The 22,678-nt window shown below is 38.2% G+C and overlaps 1 protein-coding gene across 14 annotated transcripts in view; it reads left to right on the top strand.

Moving 5' to 3' along the window:
• Positions 1-22,678, top strand: part of nrxn3a (neurexin 3a) — a 240,899-nt gene that overhangs the window by 27,588 nt on the left and 190,633 nt on the right. For all 14 annotated transcript variants that reach the window (XR_008963687.1, XR_008963688.1, XR_008963689.1 and 11 more), the window contains 2 exons: positions 19,570-19,871; positions 22,046-22,207. Coding sequence is in view for 11 of the 14 variants with exons in the window: in XM_057344277.1 (XP_057200260.1) it covers positions 19,570-19,871; positions 22,046-22,207 (464 nt within the window). In the remaining 3 variants the exon portion in view is untranslated. The remainder of the gene's footprint in view (positions 1-19,569; positions 19,872-22,045; positions 22,208-22,678) is intronic.

A 22,678-nucleotide genomic window follows, 5' to 3' on the forward strand; every position in this document is an offset into this window, starting at 1 on the left:
TGCTTCATTCCGGGTCATATCTGAACAAATAATCTCACAAATAAAATGCAGGTTTACTTTTGCCAAGCTAAAAGGCACTATAAGAATTAATTGAATTAATGATACACTGGTTGTTATTGGTTGGCAAGTGATGTGGCATTCTGTCTGTCTCCTGATTGGTTGCAGGAGCTCTCCGTGGTGCTGAAGTCAAGAACAATGGTGCTGTAGTGTAGTAGGGTGGCTGGTGCCCCAAGGACAGATAAGCTGGCCCTCTTTATTCTTCCTCTTAATATTTCCTGAAAGGATGGGGCTTCCACTGATTGCACAGGCTGAGTCTCATGTGATTTCATGGGGGATGATTTTGATGATTTCATTGAATTGGTTTGGGGTAATCTTCTTTTGTCTGACTCCCTACCGTTTGCCCACTGACATAAAATGGTGTCCTCTGAGTCAATTCATTTTGATGATGCATGGGTGCAAATTTCAATATTAATTTTATACATACACACATACATATCGTATATATAAATTGTTAACATGTAGATGTTCAGATGTTGCTCTACACATGAGTCCAGTCAGCTGTACAATCCTCCTCAGGCTGTTTATATAAAGCATGTCAATTCAAGCACATGTACTGAGAGAAAATTAACCCAATTATGCCCCCTAATCAGTACCCTGCTCCCATCCAAACGAGAGTAATTGTAGGGCTGTGATCAGCACTTTGAAATCGAAGGCGGAAGAGGCCCCTGTCATTTTTGGGGTTCTAAGATGTCATATAAAGCTACAGCCAATTACTGTAATCAGGTCCAGACAGCATAATGTGCTCCAGTCATGAACAAAAATGACAAAAGAAACAGTCTGTATCTTTGCTGTTTGGTCAGTTTCTTGGTCTTATATTGGGATAACAATATTGTCTATAAAAACATTAAAACTGTAAATAGATCTATTTTATCAAAAAAAATGAATAAATGTAAATTATAATAAATGCATGTATATATAAATATTACATCAATATTTCCTTAAAAGCTTTAGTATACTGAGATGTATGTCTGCTATATTGTATACTTTTTCAAAATCTGTAAGTAAAACATCAATAGGTTTTTTTTGTTTATTATTCAGTGGACCACGAATATAGCCCCGTAGATGCTGGAATGGCATTAAGAATAAATAAATAAGTAAACAAAAATAAATAAATATTATTATTTGCCATATTATAATCATTATTTATGGCATCAGCAGTTTACCTTGTATAGACATTTTTTTATGCATTAGGTTTAGGTTTTATACATAAGGTTTAGGTCATTTTTTATATATTACACGTCATTTTTATAAATATTTCATATAAATATAGTCATGTTCACAACAAACTATAGATAAAAGACGTAAAGGAAATAAAAAACAATATAGAATATTCACTATAGTAGAGTAGTACTAGTGAATGTGTATGTGTTTATGTACTTTGGAATAGATGCTGTCTGCTTGTGCTATATTAGCTGTTTCAGAAATGTATCTGTACACTGTTTTCCACGAAATTGAATTACTTTTCTCCAACAAAATCTAATTTGTTTGAAACGATTCTTTATAATTTTGTTGTATGAACTTAATTTTTTAGTAGTCTTGATTAAATTAATTTGTGTTATATACGTGCATATTTTACATAAAACCAATATAAAAAAACAATTTTATCGATTAGATTATTTAATGAAAGCACTCAAAAACATTTTATTATATTATACATTTTTAACATTTATTAGACATTACTTCATTTAACTTCAATAAAAAGATATTGAATTAATAGAACTCAACAGAAATGCAAATAAAGGCTTGTGACTGCCCACAAGCTAACCAAAGGCAACGCTTTTTTGAACAATGGTAACCACAAAACTCAAAAATATAACAAACTCTTTAAAACCTTAAAGATAAATTAACATTAAACACTAACAAGTGTTTCTTTTTATTGAAAAATGCATAAAACAACACTTATTTAAGAAAATAACTCTCAAAATGCAGTTATACGGAAAGCGTGCTGGGAAATATAAGTCTTCTGCCCAATTGTAACTGTTATATGTTAACACAACACAACTCCTTTATGTTGTCCCATCATGAAGGGATTCAGTTATATGACTAAACATAAAAAATCATGTTGTGACCAAATTTTCCAAAAGTTGTGTTCATTTAACTTAAGCAAGTTAAGTAAATTGAACAAGCAGCAAAAATCATTTTTTGAGTGTAGGTATAATAGTTATGGTTCATAGCTTCTGTTTCAGTGATATTTTCATTTCTTTTTCCTTCTGCTGCAGCACGCAAAACACGCACACTCTCGTTTAGAGATTAACATATTAACAGAAAATTTCAAAAACACATTACACTAAACGTCTTGTGTTCTTTCTTCTGTTGACTGAGTTCTCCAGGAGATTGTCTTTGAAGCCTGAAACAGGAAGGAGTAGAGAGTGATGCCTCGTGGGGCTAATGAGTGGAGTCACTGCGAGTTTTGTTGATTAGCTAATATTTGATTTCTTCGCTGCCCATGCCTTGCAGGAATTTAGCTGATCGAGTTTGTTCAGGAAAAACAGCGATGACTTTTGAAAGCCAGATTACAGAAACCAAAATTACAGAAAATCTTTTTCTTCGTTACACCTGGAGAAGGACCATGTACTTACAATTATGATACAATTTTTATGACCATTTAGTGTGATATTAATACGTATACATGAAAATGCTAAAGTATGGATTTAAATTTCTATAACCTCCTCCTTATAGCCCAATAAGAGTAAACAAACAACAGTTTTGTTTCATTTTGGGCAGTTGCTGTGTAATGGGAGGTGAGGGAAGGAAAAGGGAAGAGAGAGGATAACTTTTCTTTTGTTTTCCTCTATTTGTGCCAGTCACTTTGCGCTGAAACTGTCCCTTTAGATCTGTGACAGCCCAGCAGATTCAGATAAACAAAAGGGCTGCGTATGCACTTCATTGCGACTTTGACTGGAGCTCCTCTGGGAGATTCCAATCCTCTCTGATTTTTTCTTTCCTTTTGAGGCTTCTGGCAAACGGTGCGGCCTCAGGATTTTCTACATCTAACAGCTGAAGAATGTAGACATCACACTCTTTTGATAATGGAGATTACACTTGAAAGTCATATTTTAGGATCAACCCTTTGCTTGTCTGTCAAAGCTGGCTTTAAAATAATATGATGCTTCCTTTGATTGTGGTTTTCAGACCAGCAGTAAAAAAACAGTCCACCCAAAAATGAAAATCTGTCATCATTTACTCAACCTCATATTTAGTCCTTTGTTATAGTTAATCATGATCAGTTACAAAATGAAATAGATCCAATGGCATTTGGCATCGCTGATGACACAACGCAGTCTCAAGGGAATTTGTGGCATTGCCATGAACTGTAATCTATTAATTCGTGTTCATGGACATGTATTATTTTGATACGCGGTATCTTTCATATGTATAAATAAATATTTATCAACGCAATCTGATGGGAATTCATACCTATTTTACAAGGTGGCTCATTCCTGTGAATTCCTATTTTCTACAATCTCATTGGTATGTTTTGTTATGATTTGACTTTGCCCCTGTGCCTTTAGGTTTAGGGGCGTGGTTAGAGTAGCCATTTATCATTGCTTTGCCCCTTGTGAAACTCGCGTGTTTTGCAAAATTAGCCTTTGCTCCTGTGATTTTAGGGTTTGGGGTGAGGTATGGAGTTGCTTAGCCACGACCTAAAATATGTACGACTTCTTTTAATATCAGGTCATAAATAAATAAATGTACATACACTCGCTGTCTGTGTATTAAAATTTCGTGACTATGCCACGAACTGCCTTGAGACTGGGTTGGATGACATCATCCCTTTCTTCCTCAGACGATTTTTTTGGGTGAATAAACAATGACAAAATATTTATTTTTGGCATTTTTTCTTAACATAAGCCATGTTATGTCACATTTAAGTGAACATATCCATTAAATGAATAGATTTGAAACTAGGCTTTCCACAGACTGTCCATAAATGTAGATTAGTGTAAATGTACTGACCCCAATACTGAGCGAGTCGTGTTTTCTACTATCTGACGCATGCTTGTGCAGTCTTTGACTAGAAAAGGTCAGGACAGAATCCCTACAAGCTCTCTGCAGATACTCTGAGTAGATAAACAGTCCTTTCGTCACATCTCACCGGGGCTGTTACAGGCTGGGCCGCCAGAGCGATGAACAAACATGGCCGCCGTTCCTGTCTCTCTACTGTCTTTATGCTCTGAAGTGATTGTTATGTAAATTTTGTTTCAAGTCATTAAGTCTTAGACCACCTTTGACCAGACCTGCAGAATCTAGTCCGGTGTAGTTTTGACTGCTGTCTGCCACGTACAAGCTGATGGTACAAATTTAGATTGTTGTCATGGAGTCAGAGCCTTTGTTTTGTGCTCTAAATGCTAGTTAATTAAACAAGTGATTGCATTAGACTGTAAGCTGTCAGACCTGTTTGAGTCTGTAATCGTTTGTGACAGTATACGGTGTGTTATGTAATGTGCTTTCTTGTTGGTCCCTTCACCTCTAAAACCAAAAAGCTGAAATTAAACAATACCAAGACTAGACCAAAGTAGGCCTAGACTGAGTCAAGATCAAACCAGCACTCTTCAAATTCAAACGAAAGACGAGAAAACAGCTTGGTAATAGTAATATTGCGGTATAACATATTAAAAACAAGTTTATACAAGGTTTTCTGGTTATATTTTTTTAAACATTTTTAACACATCCCACTGCCATTTCTGACCAGGCACAACAGTAACACAATCAAATCAAAATTATCCAAATTTTACATCCATGTTGTGAACAAATAAATCAGAAAATGCACCAGCAATTTAATGATTGACATCTCCGCAGATTTGGTTTCGACTGAACTTGAAATAAAATGCTGAGTGTTCTTTTTCTGAGACCTAGACAAACCAAAGACCTTCAAGAATTCTTGAGACCAAGACCCGTCTTGATTACTTCAACCGTAGTGTGTGACGTCAACTCATAAGGAAGATTTTAGTAGAATAAACAAACCTCTAAACATCCTCTTGCGGTGTCAACTCTACAGAATAAAAAACAAGTTTTCCATTCAGGTGCACAGAGCGGTAAAGAAAGAGGGACGGCCAGACATGACACTGTCAATCTTTTCTTTGAAAAGCTACATGTGCAAAAGCAGGCAATCAAGCCGGTGTGTGGAGCTTCACACACGACTGGCTTCCACTTACCCGCCCTGCCCATCTCCAGACAGAGCCAAGCCAATCCAGAACGGCCCACATGACAACCCACACACACCACTAGCCATACCTCATCCAACTCTCTGTGTTTATCCATCAGCTTAAACCTGGCTGGGAGCGGGCCTGCGGTGGTAGCCGTCCTTTGTTTGGTGGCCGTTGGCCCAGACTGAAGGAGAAGAATGATTTAGACTCAGGTCATGGAATAATATCATTCGCTTTATGCCTGCGTTCTTCCATCATTCCTCTTCGCTGAGCAGAGGTCTCAAACTCCACACCCACCCTATCCCTCTCTCACATACAATACAGATAAACATTTTACAGTAAGAATGTTATTTTGGTACATTGTGTGGATTAGCTTTGAATTTGTACTAGATAGTGTTGTATGCCAATGTTTGTTAAATATTCACGCATTTATTGAAATTAAATTATATAAAACATTATTGATGGCTTTACCCATGAAATATGGAGCCCAAAGCCCAATGGTTTATAAAAAAAATCTAAACTTGAGTCAACTCAGCAACTATGTACAACCACTATGTAAAACACTACATGAATAATAATGATGATGATGATGATGATTATTATTACTATGGGTAATCATAACAACAACATCAATGAATATTATTAATAATAATGATTAATACAAGTTTATTTGTATTATGATTCTGAAGATTTTTGTCTATATTATTATTATTTGTAGTAGTATTAATACTATTATTATATTGATATTAATCATTATGGTTGCTAAAAGTAACTACTGCAATTATTATTATTATTAATAGTAGTAGTAGTAGTATTATCATTATTAATAATATTATTATTAATGATTAACAACAGTTGGTTTTTTATGATGATAATGATGAATATTATTATTATTATTGTTGTTGTTGGCTTGACAAAGCTAACATACTGTTGTTTCACTTATTATTACACAATTATTATCATTATTATACAAGGAGAAGCTCATACTGTACACATTCAATTATTAAACATACCTTTTTATTTGCTACATTTATACATCCTCATATCTTCAGCAGCCTCCTTCCCAAAAAGCGAGATGTCAGAGAGAATTTGGGACAGATTTAGACAATGCGGTCTGAGGAATGTCAGACTGTACTGCATCGAGAGACAGTAGGGAGGGGGAGATGGGGGGAGACGTTCTGAAAGGAGATGATTACGGGTCTCCTGGGGACTCCTTCTGTCTGGTACCCATGAGAAAACGGGTTAAAAACACTTAGCCCAGGGGGGCCTGTTGGGGGAAGGGGGGCTGTATGGATAGACTGAAGTAGGGGGTATATGAGAGAGGAGGGAAAGAGAACAGGCCTTCCTAAGGCCCCCTGTGGATAATATGGACTTCTGAGAGTCTTTGCAGGGTCATTGTGTTTGACACTGGCTTGCCGTAGGGCTCATCCGTCGCTGCTGGCCTGGCGCCTGGTTCCTCTGAGGAAGACCCCAGCAGTGGAGCTGTCAGATGCATCTGTCTTTCTGTCGCTTACAGTTTATTGAACGTGTTCACGGCCGTGTCTACAATCTGCGTTTAATCTGCAGATTCATTAAAGTGTCGTTAATGCGATGAGAAGCCGGTTTACTGTAGCTTCTTGAAGAAGAATAATTCTAAAGCAGGACGTGAAAATAAATATATAGCTAATTTGAGTTGAAGATGAAAGAAACCAAACTATTATTCAAATACTGTTTTTTGTGCAACAAACAGTTTCATTTTATTATTATTGTTATTAACATAAGTAAAACATAATGTATTGATCATTAGTTTGGGAATATTTAAACATTGAAATTTATACATTGCATATAAAAAAATGTTGTACGAACATTTGGCAGTTTTTCCAAAACAGAGTTAACACAGCAGAGCAGTGCAGTGTTGGCTTGCTCACCGGGAGACTGCATTTATTTATTTATTCATTTATTTATTAGATATTATTTATTATAATGATCTTGCTTGGTCTATAAACACCATGAACTGTGCTGTGTTTTACCTTTCTGTGTTTTTCTTATTTGCTCCTGTAAAGCTGCTTTGGAACAATGCACATTGTGAAAAGCGCTATATAAATAAAATTGAATTGAATTGAATTAATATTTCAAGTGGAGTTTTTTGTGTGCATGTGTGTGTGTACTCGACCAATATCAAGATTGATGTAGACAGGCGTATAAATTGCCTATCATTGTCATTACAATTAATGTTCCCAAAATGATGAAGCTCATTTCCCAATGCCAAAGGGCATAAATGTGGCCCTGGGGAAAACAGTCCAGACTTTTCATACAGGCATACAGATTAAAGCTGTATTTTCCTTTTCCTGATGTCTTCCTAGAGGCTAGCGTGTGAACACATGCCTGCGGCGTCTTTGTGTTTTTGTATATTTGCATTTGTTTCCTGCATCTGTAAGATAAATAATTGGGCTTGTTTCTTGACTCAGGTCAATAGTTTAATTTAGGAAGAACAAATAGAGACAAAGGGATTTGTACTATTCTGGAGACTTTTTTAAAATTTCTCTGCTCTTGGGATAAAAAAGCAAACCCTTCCGTTGTTTTTATGGAGATAAGTTTATTGTTTCTGCCACGGGACTCAGTACATGTAGTTGAAGCTGGTTTTGTTTGCATTTTATTTTAATGTATTTGTGTGCATTAATGTGTTTCTATGGCTTACACCGTCCTCCCAAAAACACTATACAATGTACATTTGACATGTAAAATGAAGTATGTCTGTCAGTTATCAGTTTAATCTGCAATGACCTTTCCTTAGCCGTTGTCATTTTTCTTGAATAACATTTTTGTCTGTCCATTCCCATTCACTTACATAACAAGAAAACACATTGACTTTAATATGCGTAATTCATCACAAACACTCTGCATGCTTGCGTAAATTAGTTTAACATTTTGATTAATCTCTGCTTGTGCGATTTTTCATGTCAAAGCGCAATTACTTCCTTTAACGGGTGGAAGACAGTACGGGCCTTATGAAGAATTATGAAAATCGGACACGACAGCTGTCTTCAATACTTCTGAATCCTGTGCGCACACATCTGCATCCTTTAAGTCTCTTTAATCACTAATCATTCATGGCTAATAATATGTCAAAGTTGATTCACTAGCATCTTCATATAGCGTTTTGCGACCTTTCATTGATTTGCAGGCAGGAAAGACATGGAGTGTTAGGATTCGGCTTTTCCTTTTTCTCACTCAGATGAATGGGTGTATGGATGAATGGAGCGATATCAAAGGGAAAAGATGCCCTTGGTGATCAATATCCTTTATCACTGTCCCCTGCTCTTTCTCTTTGGAAGTGAACAGCCTATTACTTTGTGTTTAATGGTGTTTGTTGGGTCGTGAGGCTATTGACAGGTGCAAGTCATGGATATATCTCGGTGGAAAGTAAAGGTCATTCTGTTTATGTATGTCGAGCAGGGTTAATGTGTTTTTTTGGGCATATGTCTGTAGGGGACATAATGTGCCCTCTTTGTCCTTTTGCGTCGGTGGTTGTAAACACTGCAGATACTGTTTTGTAAGTTAAAGGGACTGTTCATCCCCCTTAAAAAAATTTTTTTTTTTTTTTTTTTCCTTAATTTTTTTTTTTGTTCTGAGGTATACAGAGAAAGATATTTGGAAGAATGTTTGTAACCAAACAGTTCTTGGCCACCATTGACTACCATAGTAGGAAAAATGACAATAGCAGTCAAAGGTGCCCCAGAACTGTTTGCTTTCCTACATTCTTCGAAATATCTTCTTTTGTGTTCAACAAAACAGAGAAATTTGCTAAGAAGTTCTTTCTACTATGGTATAGTCAATGGTGGCCAAGATCTGTTTGGTTGCAAGCATTCTTCCAAATATCTTTCTCTGTCTTCATCAGAACAAAGAAATGTATACAGATTTAGAACAACTTGAGGGTTAGTAAATGGGTGAACTGTTCCTTTAACCTAAAATATTTTTTAAATCTTTAAACTTGAATACATTGGGTGGTACAATTTAAAGTCATTTTAATCATTTCACTTTTGGAATCTTGAGTTGTCTATTTTTCATTACAGATGGGAATGGCTTTGAAAATATATGACAAAAAAATCCCATAAGTGATCTATTCTAACGCAAATCATTGCAATAGGTGCAATTTGTTATTTGTTTTGGTACGACATCTTCCCCTATTTTAATATAAATTTTAAAAAATCAAGATTTTATATGATGTATATGTACTTGTATGATATGCATTTACATGATGTACTATGTACGATTCTAATGGCCTGCCATTTTGTATCGCAGTTGAATTATGTATTTAGCCTCTCACCACTTCTACGACAATGCATCTTTCCTGTAACATCCCGCTGTACGTTATAAAGCAAGCTATCTCTCACTCTTTCTCTCTCGCTCTCAGGGTGTAACAACATGTGAGATGCAAATTAAGGGGGTTGGAAAATAAATATTGAATTTGGGCTGTGGCACTAAATGCCTGTCTTATCTGGTTCAAGTGGAAAATGATGGGCCAAGCTCCACTGCCCTACACCGGCACGTCTCCACGGCAACGCCAAGGCAGCTGAAAAATGGCATCCAGACATAGATGCCCCTTCATTAAATATCAACACAGCGGCTGACAGCAGAGATAATGGCCAATAGCACTGTATTACGTTGAAAGTAAATGAAATGCTCGTGGGACTGGCAGTCACGCCTCGGGCTGGAAAACAAACTGACCAAAAGAACGGGTGTACTGTATATAAGCAGTCCTGTAACGCATCCTTTCTGGATAACTCACAAACGGCGGGTTAGTGCTCAATTTATGCCTGCATGCTTAAAAAAACACACACCTCTATGTCAATGTTGTTGCCTCGTCATTTTATTGAGCATATTTGGACACTATGTACATTTTCTTATTAGATTTAAAAGAACAGCAGACGTCATGAGCTGTTCATTGTAATGAAATGACAGGCAGCAGTATCTGGCTTTTGTTCGAGCAAGATCTGTTGTTTCTTCTTTGTGACGTTAAATTCATTGACATCCGGGCTTTCCGCTGGTTACAGGGACTAACAAACGACTTCTCTTGTGTGTGCCGAAATTGCTGATGATTATCTGGCTCTCTTCCATTGGTGGAATCTCTCTTCTCCTCTCTGGCTTGTCGCGTCTCATTTTGAGGTGTAGTTTAGCTTTCCTGTCCCTGCTTTGCCCCCGAGATGACAGCATCGCTTTCCTTTGATGCCGTGCTTGTTCTAGTTTTTCCGCGCCTTTCTTTTGCCTTTTTCAGGATTACATCAACCGCTCAGTGCCATTACACCAAATTACAGCAGTAGTAAGGCAGCCTTTCAGAGGGAAATGTCACAATAACTCTGGAGTAGAGATACGAGGACATTTTCAGGGAATGTAGATGCTGGTGAGGAGCTCATGTGGAAGAATCTGCTTTTCCTCTTGTGCTTATTGAATCCCTGCACTTAATAAATGCGTGTGACACGTCATTAGCGGCATCATTACTCCTAAAGCTAACAAAATCTCCAATGGTGCAGGAAATGCAGCTTCAGTACCGCATCCTCAAAAGATTTGGTTATTTATAGGCTGTTTTAGATGTCCTTGAATATATCATTGTTTTAATTTTGTATAGTGATATTATTATTTTTACTTACCTTCATGTTTTGAGTCATCCATGAACCATGCGGTATATAAGGCGAAGATATCTATTTGTCATAATGACCCGCTGACTCTGTTACTCCACTTATTTCACATCTGTTTACCAAATATATAGTATGTAAGACATCAAATACTGAATTATATCAAAAATTATAGTGTAGTAAACAAAAAAACAGTGGAGAGAGTGTCCTGTCAAACGGTCCATTGTATAATATTTTTTCAGGCTGATCTTGTATTACTGCAATATTATCACCTTTTGATCTCTCTTAGTAAAATCAAATGTACTCTGTATTATTAAAGAAAGTTTATTTTTAGAAATCACATTCCCTTAATAGCTTACCTGTGGTTATTTCTCTGATCTGATAACCAGTCAAAGCAGTTCCTTGTTTATGTTATTATAAAAAATGATTACATTCATTCTTAAAAATAGCTTTTCTGCTGTTGAACTGACAGTGCTTTAATAGTTTTGTTTTCTTCTACTCGGATGGTCTCTCCATCCCAGAGCGTCATACCTGTAATTGAAAATATGAGAAAAAATTAATGAAATACATTTAATGCCGGAGATCAAAAAGAGCTGGCAAATTTGAATTAGCTGGGTATGAAATTGCTTTCACTGGATTGTGAAAGCAAAAGCTTCAACAGTATCCTAAAGCTTTTCAAAAAAAGGAATAACAATTTCAATGGAATGGGACAGCGATGCTGATCTGTATGTAGCATGTAGTTTTAGGTTTGCAGTAGTAAATAAAGGAGGCAAGAGAGGCGATAATATTCTCATCTCTGACAGCTGGGCTGATGAACCCTTTAACTGGGAGGAGAACGCTTTTATCTTTTCGTTTCTCATTCCTCAGTTCTATGAGAAAAGGCTTTGCTGGGAAATGATCTGGTTTAATCGTATCCTTCTGTGTTTGAAAAGAACTCATCCAACTAGATTTTAAACAACAGGGAATGTTGATTAATACATGTTTTGTAACATTATAGATACAATTTTTTGTTTCATATAAATCTTATTGCATTAATTCTAAAGCTATTTTATTTATCTTATACAAACCATGATAATTAATTACATATTTTCTAAATTACTTTTATTGTTTTCATGGCTGTACCTAAAAGAGCATAATGTATTAAAAATACATTTTTGCATATGTAGTTTCAGTTATTCACAAGAACATATAACAAATTATAAAGTACATTTTAATTGCATTATGCATTCTACATTCCTATACAGTGCGTTGTATACAACCTATATTTTATATTTGTATCAGAAAAAAAGTGTAAATGCACTATGAATTATGTGACTGTCATGTTTGCTTGCTCTGAAAAAGACCAACAGATGGTCTGATCTGGAATTCCTGTCTTCTCACACCTGGTCTGAGTCCAGAACTTCCCGCTGTTTTTACTCCCACTCCTGTTCTAGCTAGTCACGTCACACACACGCACACAAGATCACGCACACAAGATCACGCACACTTCCACTTACTCCACATACCACAATAATAACATTACGTCATCCTTACCACCACCATATGCACATCCTCCGGTATGAGAACTCTGTTGTGACCTACTGTTCTGTCTGTAGCGCAGCAACCTTGGGTCAAGGGCATTTAAGGGATCTTCTGATGTACTGTAATCATGTCAAGGAACATCAAATATTATAACTTCATCTCTTTCTGTGTTATTCAGCATACAGGTTTTAATTTTTCTTCCAAGTAAAACAAGCCGACAGGCACCCAGACACCTGCAGGAGGCAGACAGTCTGAGAGAGATAGACAGAAAAATGAGAGAGAAAGCTAATAGTAGCAGCCAAAGCTGCAGTAGGGAGGAGCGAGGCATTGAAGCGGAACTTGGACTGCGGCAGGCCTCTCTTACCCAAATGTTCTCAGAGAGGGAGATTTAAACACACATCAACAGAAACTAAATACAGCTATTCTACTTATGTAACTACATCATTTAGTAGTGACAACGGCTCAGGTTTAGTAAAGCACTTCTTTGTTCCACAGGTTGCACTTTAATGCTACATTGTCGAGCGATATATAGCCTAATGAAACTCCCGCTTGCATAGCATTGAGAAGTCCAGTATGATTTAATTATACATTGTTCAAAACATGGTTTCATTTTAAAGGTTTGTTTTTAAAACCTAGCTAAAAATTTTAAATCATCTTTTTTTGTTTTTAAGTATTACAATAGATAAAACATCACCATCTCTATTAGATGAAACAGTGCTATTTTCATTTTTTGGGTGAATTATCTCTTTAAGTGGGATCCTTGTTTTTGTTCTAGAAAAATACTGCTTAATTAATTGTATCTGATACATAAGTCCAGTGTATGAAATTTAGTGGCATCTAGCGGTGAGGTTGCGAATTGCAACCAACTGCTCTTTCCACCTCTCACTTTCGAAAGCATACGGTGGCTGACACAGAACTTAGATGTCTTCACTTTTTTGCGCAATGAGATAACGTATTTACGAAACTCGCTCTGTAGGGCAGTTTGTCCGTTTAGGGCTACTGTAGAATCAACATGGTGAATTCCATGCAAAGGAACCCATGGTGTATGTCAGTAGCGGTTTTTGGCACGGGCGAACCGGGCAGCTGCCCGGGGCGGCATTTTTTCATGAAACATGCGGGGAGGCACGAGCAGTTAAAAATCCTCTGCACCGCCACCGCGAAGCGGTTTTCTATTATCTGTCATTTCACTGTGTGGGGAATTGGCAAATTGGCGCCCCTGCTTGCTGAGAAGGTGCCGTGCACAGAAGCTGTGTGAAATGGCTAATAAAATTGGGTAATACAAAACGATTATGTGGTCACCATTAGAGTGTTTTCACGACGCGTCATCAATCAATACTTCTCGTGAGTGAAGTTCAGAGTAGAAAATAATTAATTATACTGCACGTGATGTTACAGCACATGGCTATAGCGATTCTGGGGTGTGATCGACTTGCATTAAAGAGCTTTATTTTCACAGTTATTTCTAAAGAAGAATCATTTTTTCTCCAGCAAAATCTGCGATTTCCATTAGGTTCAATAGCAGTGCTTACTTTCAATGCCTCCAACATGGCCGACTTCCGGATTGATGACGCGTCGTGAAAACACTATTGGTTTAGTCTTGACTTCTGGTTGTGTTGGGGGGATGGGAAATCTGTTGATTGTCGAGTGCCAAATAAACACAGAGATGGACAGGAAAAGGTCAAAGCCATCAGGTGCCCAATTTAGAAAAAAAAAGAAAAGAAGAAGAGGAGAAACGAGCAAAAGCTCGAAGGGGGTCTCACCCAGGGTGTAATTCAATGTAGAACCGCCACTGGTGTATGTAGATAGAAATAGCTCATTCGAAAGCCCTGTTTGGACGGTAATTGTTTCTCATAGGGATGTAAGATATTTTCACCATTTACGGGGGTAAATGGTGATTTTATTGCCGTCCGAATCTAGAATGTCTTTGTTTTTTTCTCCAACCACCGGCGGAAAAATCCCCGGCCGAATAACCTACCGTTTTTTGACAAACACCAAGGTCGTTTATAACAAGTTTATAACAGGTGTTAAATCCCAAATATGTTTTGTAAGTCCGTTCTGACCAATTAAAAGCACCGTAGAGTTTTGCTCTTCAAGAGGTTCAGGGATTATATTGTCTGATGCATTGAAAATACCATAAATGGCAGCATAAAAAGTACAATATGACTCACGTGCACCTGAAGCGATTCTGCGAACGGAGAGAAACAGTTCACAGACGGCAGAAAGTGCATCCTTTTGGCTTTATTTAACAAAAGCACAATGTTTTGTGGTTATCGTGGATCTACGCAAATAATTAAAAAGCTTCGAATGATATCATACGTGTCTGTATGATGACCAGATAATACAGAGTTTAATACGTTTCGGCTGTTAACGTGATCATGTAGATGCATTACGCGAACACACACAACATATACGCACGCACAACATATACACACACACACAAGTTCACATAAGTTCTAGCTAACTTGACCGGTCAGGATCGCTGCTTCACTACAGAGAGGGAGATGATAAGAACAGAAAGACAAAAAAACCATGAAAACATTCGACATTGGCATTTTAAAATATAGATTTTATTCCATTATAATGATTAAATACGTGCTAATTGTCATTTTACTGAACACGTGAGAAGTGCATTTTCCGGGTTCGCAGGATTACAAACTCTCACCTACACCGTGAATTTATGTTTGTCCGAATGCATGAGTTTTATCACCAAGGAGCAATGCAGATTTCTTTTTACAGACGTCCTTTTGAGAAACAATTATCGTCCGAGTAGGGCTGTATATGGTAATAAAAACATAACGCTTCATTATGTAAGGTCTTTATACACCTCTAAAGACATAGTTATGTATATTATATTGCATTTCTGTCCAGATCCTCCAAAAAATGACACACTTGACCTTTAAGTAGTTATAGGCTACTTTTCTTTTGTATAATAGGCTAGCAGTGTACACGCACCCATTAGTAAATGCACTCCTGGCCCTCGGATCAGCGAATACCACCTGCCATTAGCGGTTCAATTGACAGCAACCTAAAATCTATGTCTGGAAATGAAGAAAACAAGCACTTCAATAACATCGGCCGTGACACAGCTATTCTCCCTGTGACTTCACTTTTTTTCAAAATCAGTCCTCTGGGCTTGCAGAGTACAATAGACATATAATTGCAGCAGTGGGCGGGTTCGGTTGAAGTTTGATGCGAGTTAACAATTGAAGGTTATTATATGGTTGTTAGAGTCCGGTGAGTCAGCAGCTGTCCGTGACGAGAGTGCAGCATGGACACCAGGGCCTCTCCAGGTCAGCCTGAGGGAGACGGTCCCCGGCCCTGCTTCTCTCTGTATTGATTCTCTCCGTCACCGCTGCATGATGGATGCTCAGGCCGCCCCGTCTGGAAGCTCCCTCTGGATCTGCAGGGATAGATTAGCCCTAACACTACCCATAGTTGACAGATGAGAAGAGAGAGAAAGACTGATTAGCTCTCATTATTTACTCCATGCAATGTGATCATCGATTGATCATTTTAAAGATGGCTTGATTTTAAACCCAGATGTGCTTATAACTAATAAAGAATAAGAATAATACGTGTATATACTGTATATATATATATAAATTTGATATCATGGCAGTCATTCTAACATGCATCTCTATACAGGGGTCCATCTGTGTCTGTCACGGTGGGCTAGAGATCTGTGAAGGGCACTACAGCAAGTGGCACACTGCAGTTTTGTTTTTGAAGTTGAGAGGCCGATTGGGCAGAATGTTGCCTGCATCCTCACACACATGATTGACAGCTTGAAAGCTCTCACTCTGTAATGGTGTCCTCCCCAAAGCAAGCTGGATTTGATGGCTTCCCTAACGACACTACTTTTCTCCACTGACACCTTTACGCACGAGCACGTCTATGACCACTGCGCCACCGCAATCCTCTTCTGTGTATCGGAAAGAAAAAGGCATTAGTGAACCATTACAATTATGACCTGATAACAATCTCTGTCCCCAGTGCCAATTTGACTAATAATGATGTTTTCATTAAGATTTCATAATTCAGCACAATTGCTATCTCAGGCACAGCCCGTAACCTCACCCCTCCTTTCTGTTGGCTCCCCTATTATAGAGGAGATTAAGTACCTTTGCCCCCCCTGAGGATTTTCATTAAAAATCTATACAGATAAGGTTTGTTTTGAAAGGAGTGTGGTGGGGAGACGGAACTGCATGGGGGAAATGTACTACAGTGCTTGGGGTTTTTTGTTCATTCGCTGGACTGCGTGGTAGTTCAGATTACAGTCTGGAAAATGAAAAGAAGATATGGAAATCTGTATTGTAAAGCTGGAATCCGTAACTTTTCGTCTTTGTCGTCTTCTGTGTTTGAAACGTAAATTGCAAATCATACCTGACAGCTTATTTTATAAAACATTTTTTTAAAACTTAACGTAATGAACTTTTTCATTCCAGGACCCACCAAGTACATTCAATCTCAAGACCCACCATAATATTTTTAAATGGAATACAAAAACATCCTGGTTCACAACAGGGGGCAGATTTTCTTTTCTTTTTCATATGAATGAAATATACCCACACACTTTTCCCACTGAAAACATGATCAAAAATGATCATTTTGCCTAAGCACATAAAAAGTAAATTCAGAAAAACTGAAAATAGGTATTTTTTTCTGCGGCTGTATATCTCTGTATTCCTTTTTCACTAATTGACCCACCTACTTTTGTGTATCCATCACATCATCCATTCTGCTCACTGTACATGCCCACATCATACCGGACCAGTGTTGGATGATTCATATAAACTCTTCAAAGCTCGAGACGAACGGTCAACATCTGGCAGCAGTGCAGAGCAGTGTCTTAATAAAACTATACTCTGTTTAATTCATAATTGATCAGTACTCTCTCTAGGCACTTTAGCGGCGTGGCAGGTTCTCAGCTATGCGGTTACCTCGTCGTCACAGTCAGGAGGTGGGAGATAAGGTGTCAAGGAGCTATTCAGGGGCTCTCAGAAACACCTTGCTAACGGTAGACATACTCGAGGGAGATCTAATGCATCTGTTGAGGTGTCAGCAGAAGCCTTCAGTGTTGCCATGTAACATGCAGTAAAACGTTTGTGTAAATAGGATAAGAGCCTGTTCAGCAGGGAGAAATCAAGTTTGTTTTTTGCTTATAGTTGAGGTTTTCTGATCTGTTTTATACAACAGGTGCTGGCAGGTGACATTGGTGAAATATCCTCTTTGTTTTATACTCCATGCATGCAAATGTCATTTTTATCCTGAAATAAACGGCTTTGAACAGAATGCCAACAAAATATCTATGCTTGGTTGAATATCAGGTCAACTGACTCGATGGCAGACCTAATTCATTTTGAAAATACTACGTTTTTCATAAGCCCACATGGCCCTGTCTAGTAATCTTTACTGGCTAAACATTAAGCCCTGTCTGTTTTTGTTCTGTACAGCTTAGCCAAATATTAATGGACTTGGGAATCGGTTCAGCAATGTGGGATTTTCACTTCGATGTGCCAAGTATATCTACCTGCCACTATTTGACACATAGATTTCATTCCCATACGCCCATAGCCCTTCCTGTTATTCATTGGCATCTTACGTTAAAGGGATAGTTCATAGACATGTGACTTCTGCAGAACACAAAAGAAGATCTTTTAAAGAATGTTGGTAAGCAAACAACATTGGAACCCATTGACTTCCACTGTATGGACACAAAACCACTGAGGCATTTCTCGAAATATCTTGTAGTCATATACAGGTTTCGAACAACATGAGGACGCGTGTGAATGATGACAGAATTTTTATCGTTGGGTGAAATATCCCTTTAACTCTTCTGCTGTATAGGGACTGTAGAACTGGATTGTCGTATTTGGTTACATTATGCTGGGACCGAATCCTTTCTAATGGAGGGCTACATATAATGTTACCAGCTGCACCCCGTGTGCTTCCAATACCTTCCACTATCAGTCAAATTCCACCGTTTTTAACCCATGAAGTTATTACCATGTGAAGTGTATTGCAGCTGGGCACCAGCACCAGTCTGATGAGGAAATCAGCCCAGCAACCCTGGACTCCATTCAGTCTGATGTATTTCAATGCAGAAGTAGCCAAAATGTCTTAAGGCATCAAATCCAGCATTCACTAATGCTGATTGCTTAGGTGGAACGTAGACTTGGATGTGTGAGATTTAGCAGGAGAATATATTGACCTCACAGTGGCCCATGTGAGGTGCTGATAAATCAATCCTGCTATTAGTGCTTCTCCTAATGTAAATGTACAATGTTGGTTTGGAGAACTGTCTGTTAGATGTGTATTTTTGTCCGGTCTGCACCGCACGGCCGTAGCTTAGTGATTAATGGACTATGGTCCAGAGGGACCATCAGTGAACTTATTTCCATAAGTGTGCATGTAGTAGATCTTCTCTGAATTCCAATGACCACTGGGCCACAGGACATCTTTTTATTCATCCTGACATATAAGCTACATTGTAGTATATTGTATTTTGTTGGAATAAAATACCCTCTGTAACATTGTATATTTTTGTCCTTAAGTCACACACAAGTGTTATTTCCATACATAAACCGCATGTTTAACTTTGTACTTTACCAAATACCACATTTGAAACTGTATTTGACTTTTTTTAAACTAAAGAATGAATGAATGAATCAAAAGCTTCATCATCACCTCGTGTGTTACTTCAGTTTTGGAAGCGCTGACGTAACGTGTTTTTAATTTCATAGTGAGTTTTGAGTAATTATTTGTTAAAATAATTGTTTCATTTCAGATATTTTATGCACTTTTGTATCTCATTAGCTATAATTACTTTGTATTAAGCTTCCCAGATATTGCCATTAAAAACTCGCATCAATCTTCTCCAAACACTGAAAAAATCTGAGGGGGCTGTGCAATTTATGAGCCAGATGTGCTCACCAAACATATAAAGGTTTAAAGAGAGAGATGTCATTGAAGATGAATGATCTCACTGATGGTCTCACCAAATGTATAGCTTTAGATCCACGTTATCTAATGTCTATGAGGACATCTTGCTTACAGTCCATTGGCTTACCTCATCTCATAATTTTGTGTCATGTGGCCTGCTTTTATTTATACATTTATTCTTTAATGGACAATCCCCGCGACACCAGGTTTTTCTTAAAGACAAGCGTATATTCAGGTTGGTTTTGTATCAAAACGTTCACCTCCACTCTTAATGTGTTCTCTTACAGCACGAGAAGAGAATGTGGCTACGTTCCGAGGCTCTGAATACTTCTGCTATGACTTATCTCAGAACCCCATCCAAAGCAGCAGCGATGAGATCACGTTGTCCTTCAAGACCTGGCAAAGAAATGGTCTCATCCTCCACACCGGCAAGTCCGCCGATTACGTCAACCTGGCTCTGAAAGACGGGGCCGTTTCGTTGGTCATCAACCTGGGTTCCGGAGCTTTCGAAGCTATCGTCGAACCCGTCAATGGAAAATTCAACGACAACACCTGGCACGACGTTAAAGTCACACGCAACCTCAGACAGGTAACGCTAAAGAGGCGGGAAGCTGGCCTTTTGTTCTCAAATTTGGTTCACAGAAGAAGACAAAAAGTGCAGTATTATATATATTTGAATGAGCCTTCCATGCCAACACAACATTTCTCCTCTGAGTTCTTCTACCTTTATGTTTTGCTTCCTCAGGCAGTAACCTCTGTCTGAAGCTATCAGCAGTGTGATGGCTTCAAGAGGCCGTCTCTCTTACACCTCTAGATATGCACCTCACTTTTCCAAATGGTCGCTCTTATCAGGGCAGTGGGGAGAGGCTCAAACCAACCACAACCGTTCTATTTACCCACAGCCAATCCTTGTTGAACTGTTAAATCACTCCACCGCTGCATTTTGAAATATGTAAATATTTAGGGTGGTTTTGCCCCTCAGGAGTGTCGCTTTTGTGCGGGAGTGAGGGGAGGCGCAAGTGCCCACGAGCGTGAGCTATTTTGGCTCTGATCCACTAGGACTGCATCGTTTTTTCCCTCGCCTTGTTTAATAGCTGTTTTACTTTCACATGCATTACAAACACCTTATGCAATTGCCCGGGGAAAGTCAAAAACGACGTGAATCACAGCGAAGAGGTAGTTAGAGGTCACCGTTCATAGTTGTTAATAAATGGCATGAAAATGAGATGTTACTTTACATGAGAGATTATAATGGAAGGTAGACATGTTTTGACAAAATAAATAATACAAATAGGAAAGTCTTGCTAAAGAATATGCTCTATTCTGGAGGGCTTTTCATGTATGTGCTCACATTTTTGTTTTTCACACAAATCCTCAACCTATTAAAAATTTTACAGGCTTTGGATAAACCTTGAGTCCGCTTTATTTTTCGTGTTCCCCCAACTTCTCTTATTCTCGCTCATATGCTTTGCTTGTCTCTTGATAACATTTTGTTCAAACCTGGACTAACCACTCACGTACCATTGACTAGAGTCTTTCATTTTACTAACCAGAACCTAGACTAACATGCTAGCGGCTTGACTACTCATCATGACTTCTTTTGAGTTTCCATTTTATTAACAACCCTTTTGTTCATTGTTAAATTTCCTTTCTTCCTCCTTTTCTCAAAGCATTCAGGTATTGGACACGCTATGGTAAACAAACTCCATTGTCTGGTAGATATCATTTTTATTGTCCTTTTTTGGGTTTTCCGTGTGTTTCCCAGCCCTCTTTCTTTATCTTTTTTGGGGGTTACATGGCATCATGAAAAATACACAAGCTGGGGTTTGTATTTCTGGGATTTCTTCCTTTATTTCTAACATCACATTTTTTCTCAACAGCTTTCCATCTTTTTTCCTTTAAACTTCCTCTTCGCTCCAAGTTTTCAAAAGGCTTAGAATTGTTTTATTTTTCAAAAACTGGCAGAAGCTTTCCAAAAACTCACAAAGTGATGGACAAACAGCAACATAAAAGTAAATAAGGATGAATAATAAAAGCAATATCAGCACGGGAGCTCTGACAGTTGATTCCAGTTGTTTGCGCATGACACGCTGACCCATTCATGCATTAAAACATCTGGATCGGTCTGTTTTGCCCTCTGTTACTAATACCTAACATCTTGTCCGAGCAACTACCTGCCTCGTATGTCTTGTCCTCTCTGTGTTGTGGTGAAGGTCACGACTTTATGTATCCTCCTTCATTTCCCTCATGGCTTTCGGTTTGGTCGTGCTTAACATTGCATGCTCCTGCTTGATGAAGTTGCGCTTCTACACATTTGCAGTCATGCATCTCTCACTTTTATTAGTAAGAGACTGTTGTAATTTGTTGCATGCTCATTTGTGGTGTTATTAATAAGACAACTAGCTCATTTTGGATGCATGCATATCTGTGTGTGAACTAACCCAATGTGCACTAAATTCGACCTAAAACAAGCACAAGCAAATTGTCCATGGTTTGTTACATAACGCCAAATCTCAACAAACGTCCCAGAGCTCATTTCTTTCACCATCAAAGATAAAGAAAATATGCCGCCAAATATTTTCTTTACCTGTCCTCTATCCAATACAAGACAAGAACGCTCTGCTTAAAATCCCAAAGTCCAGGTGCTTGGCGCAGCCCTCATCCAGAAAAACCAAAGATAAACTTTTCCTGTTTATTCCTATTAATACCAAGACGTTTATGAATGGATCTCTCCCTCTCCTTTTTGTTGTTCATTCCAAACAGGTAACCATATCTGTGGACGGCATCTTAACCACAACAGGCTACACCCAGGAGGACTACACCATGCTCGGCTCGGATGATTTTTTCTACGTCGGAGGAAGTCCAAGTACAGCGGATTTGCCAGGGTCCCCTGTTAGCAACAACTTCATGGGCTGCCTGAAGGAGGTATGGTCCTGTGGTAGACTGACTACAACTCTTCCTGCTGCTAAATACATTCATCATCTTACCATGTTTTTGTCTGTGTTGAGAGAGTGAAAACAAGAGTAGACCATCCGAGAAGGATAATAGATTCAGCACAGCTTATCTTGCAAAATGGACATGGCAGACATCATAACCCGTGATGTGTTTCTGAAATGAAATGCGCCGGAGTTATACGTTTTTGCCCCTACGTGAAATTGTTTCAGGCATATTTAATTTGACTTTTCAATTGTGGTGAATCATTTGATTAGGGTTCTAGAGAAGGCAATGTGATTGGATGAGATAGGACTTTGCATAATGATATGCATCGTGCTCAGTGTGAGTCTGGAGGTGATTTGGGTTTCACACTAAAATCTGAAAAAAAAACATTAAAAAAAAACTGTTATTAGGGCCATTAAATTAGAAGCAGCACAAAAATACTTTTTTGTGCAATCATTT

Source organism: Triplophysa rosa, linkage group LG10 (genome assembly GCF_024868665.1).
Source record: "Triplophysa rosa linkage group LG10, Trosa_1v2, whole genome shotgun sequence".
Lineage (NCBI taxonomy): Eukaryota > Metazoa > Chordata > Actinopteri > Cypriniformes > Nemacheilidae > Triplophysa > Triplophysa rosa.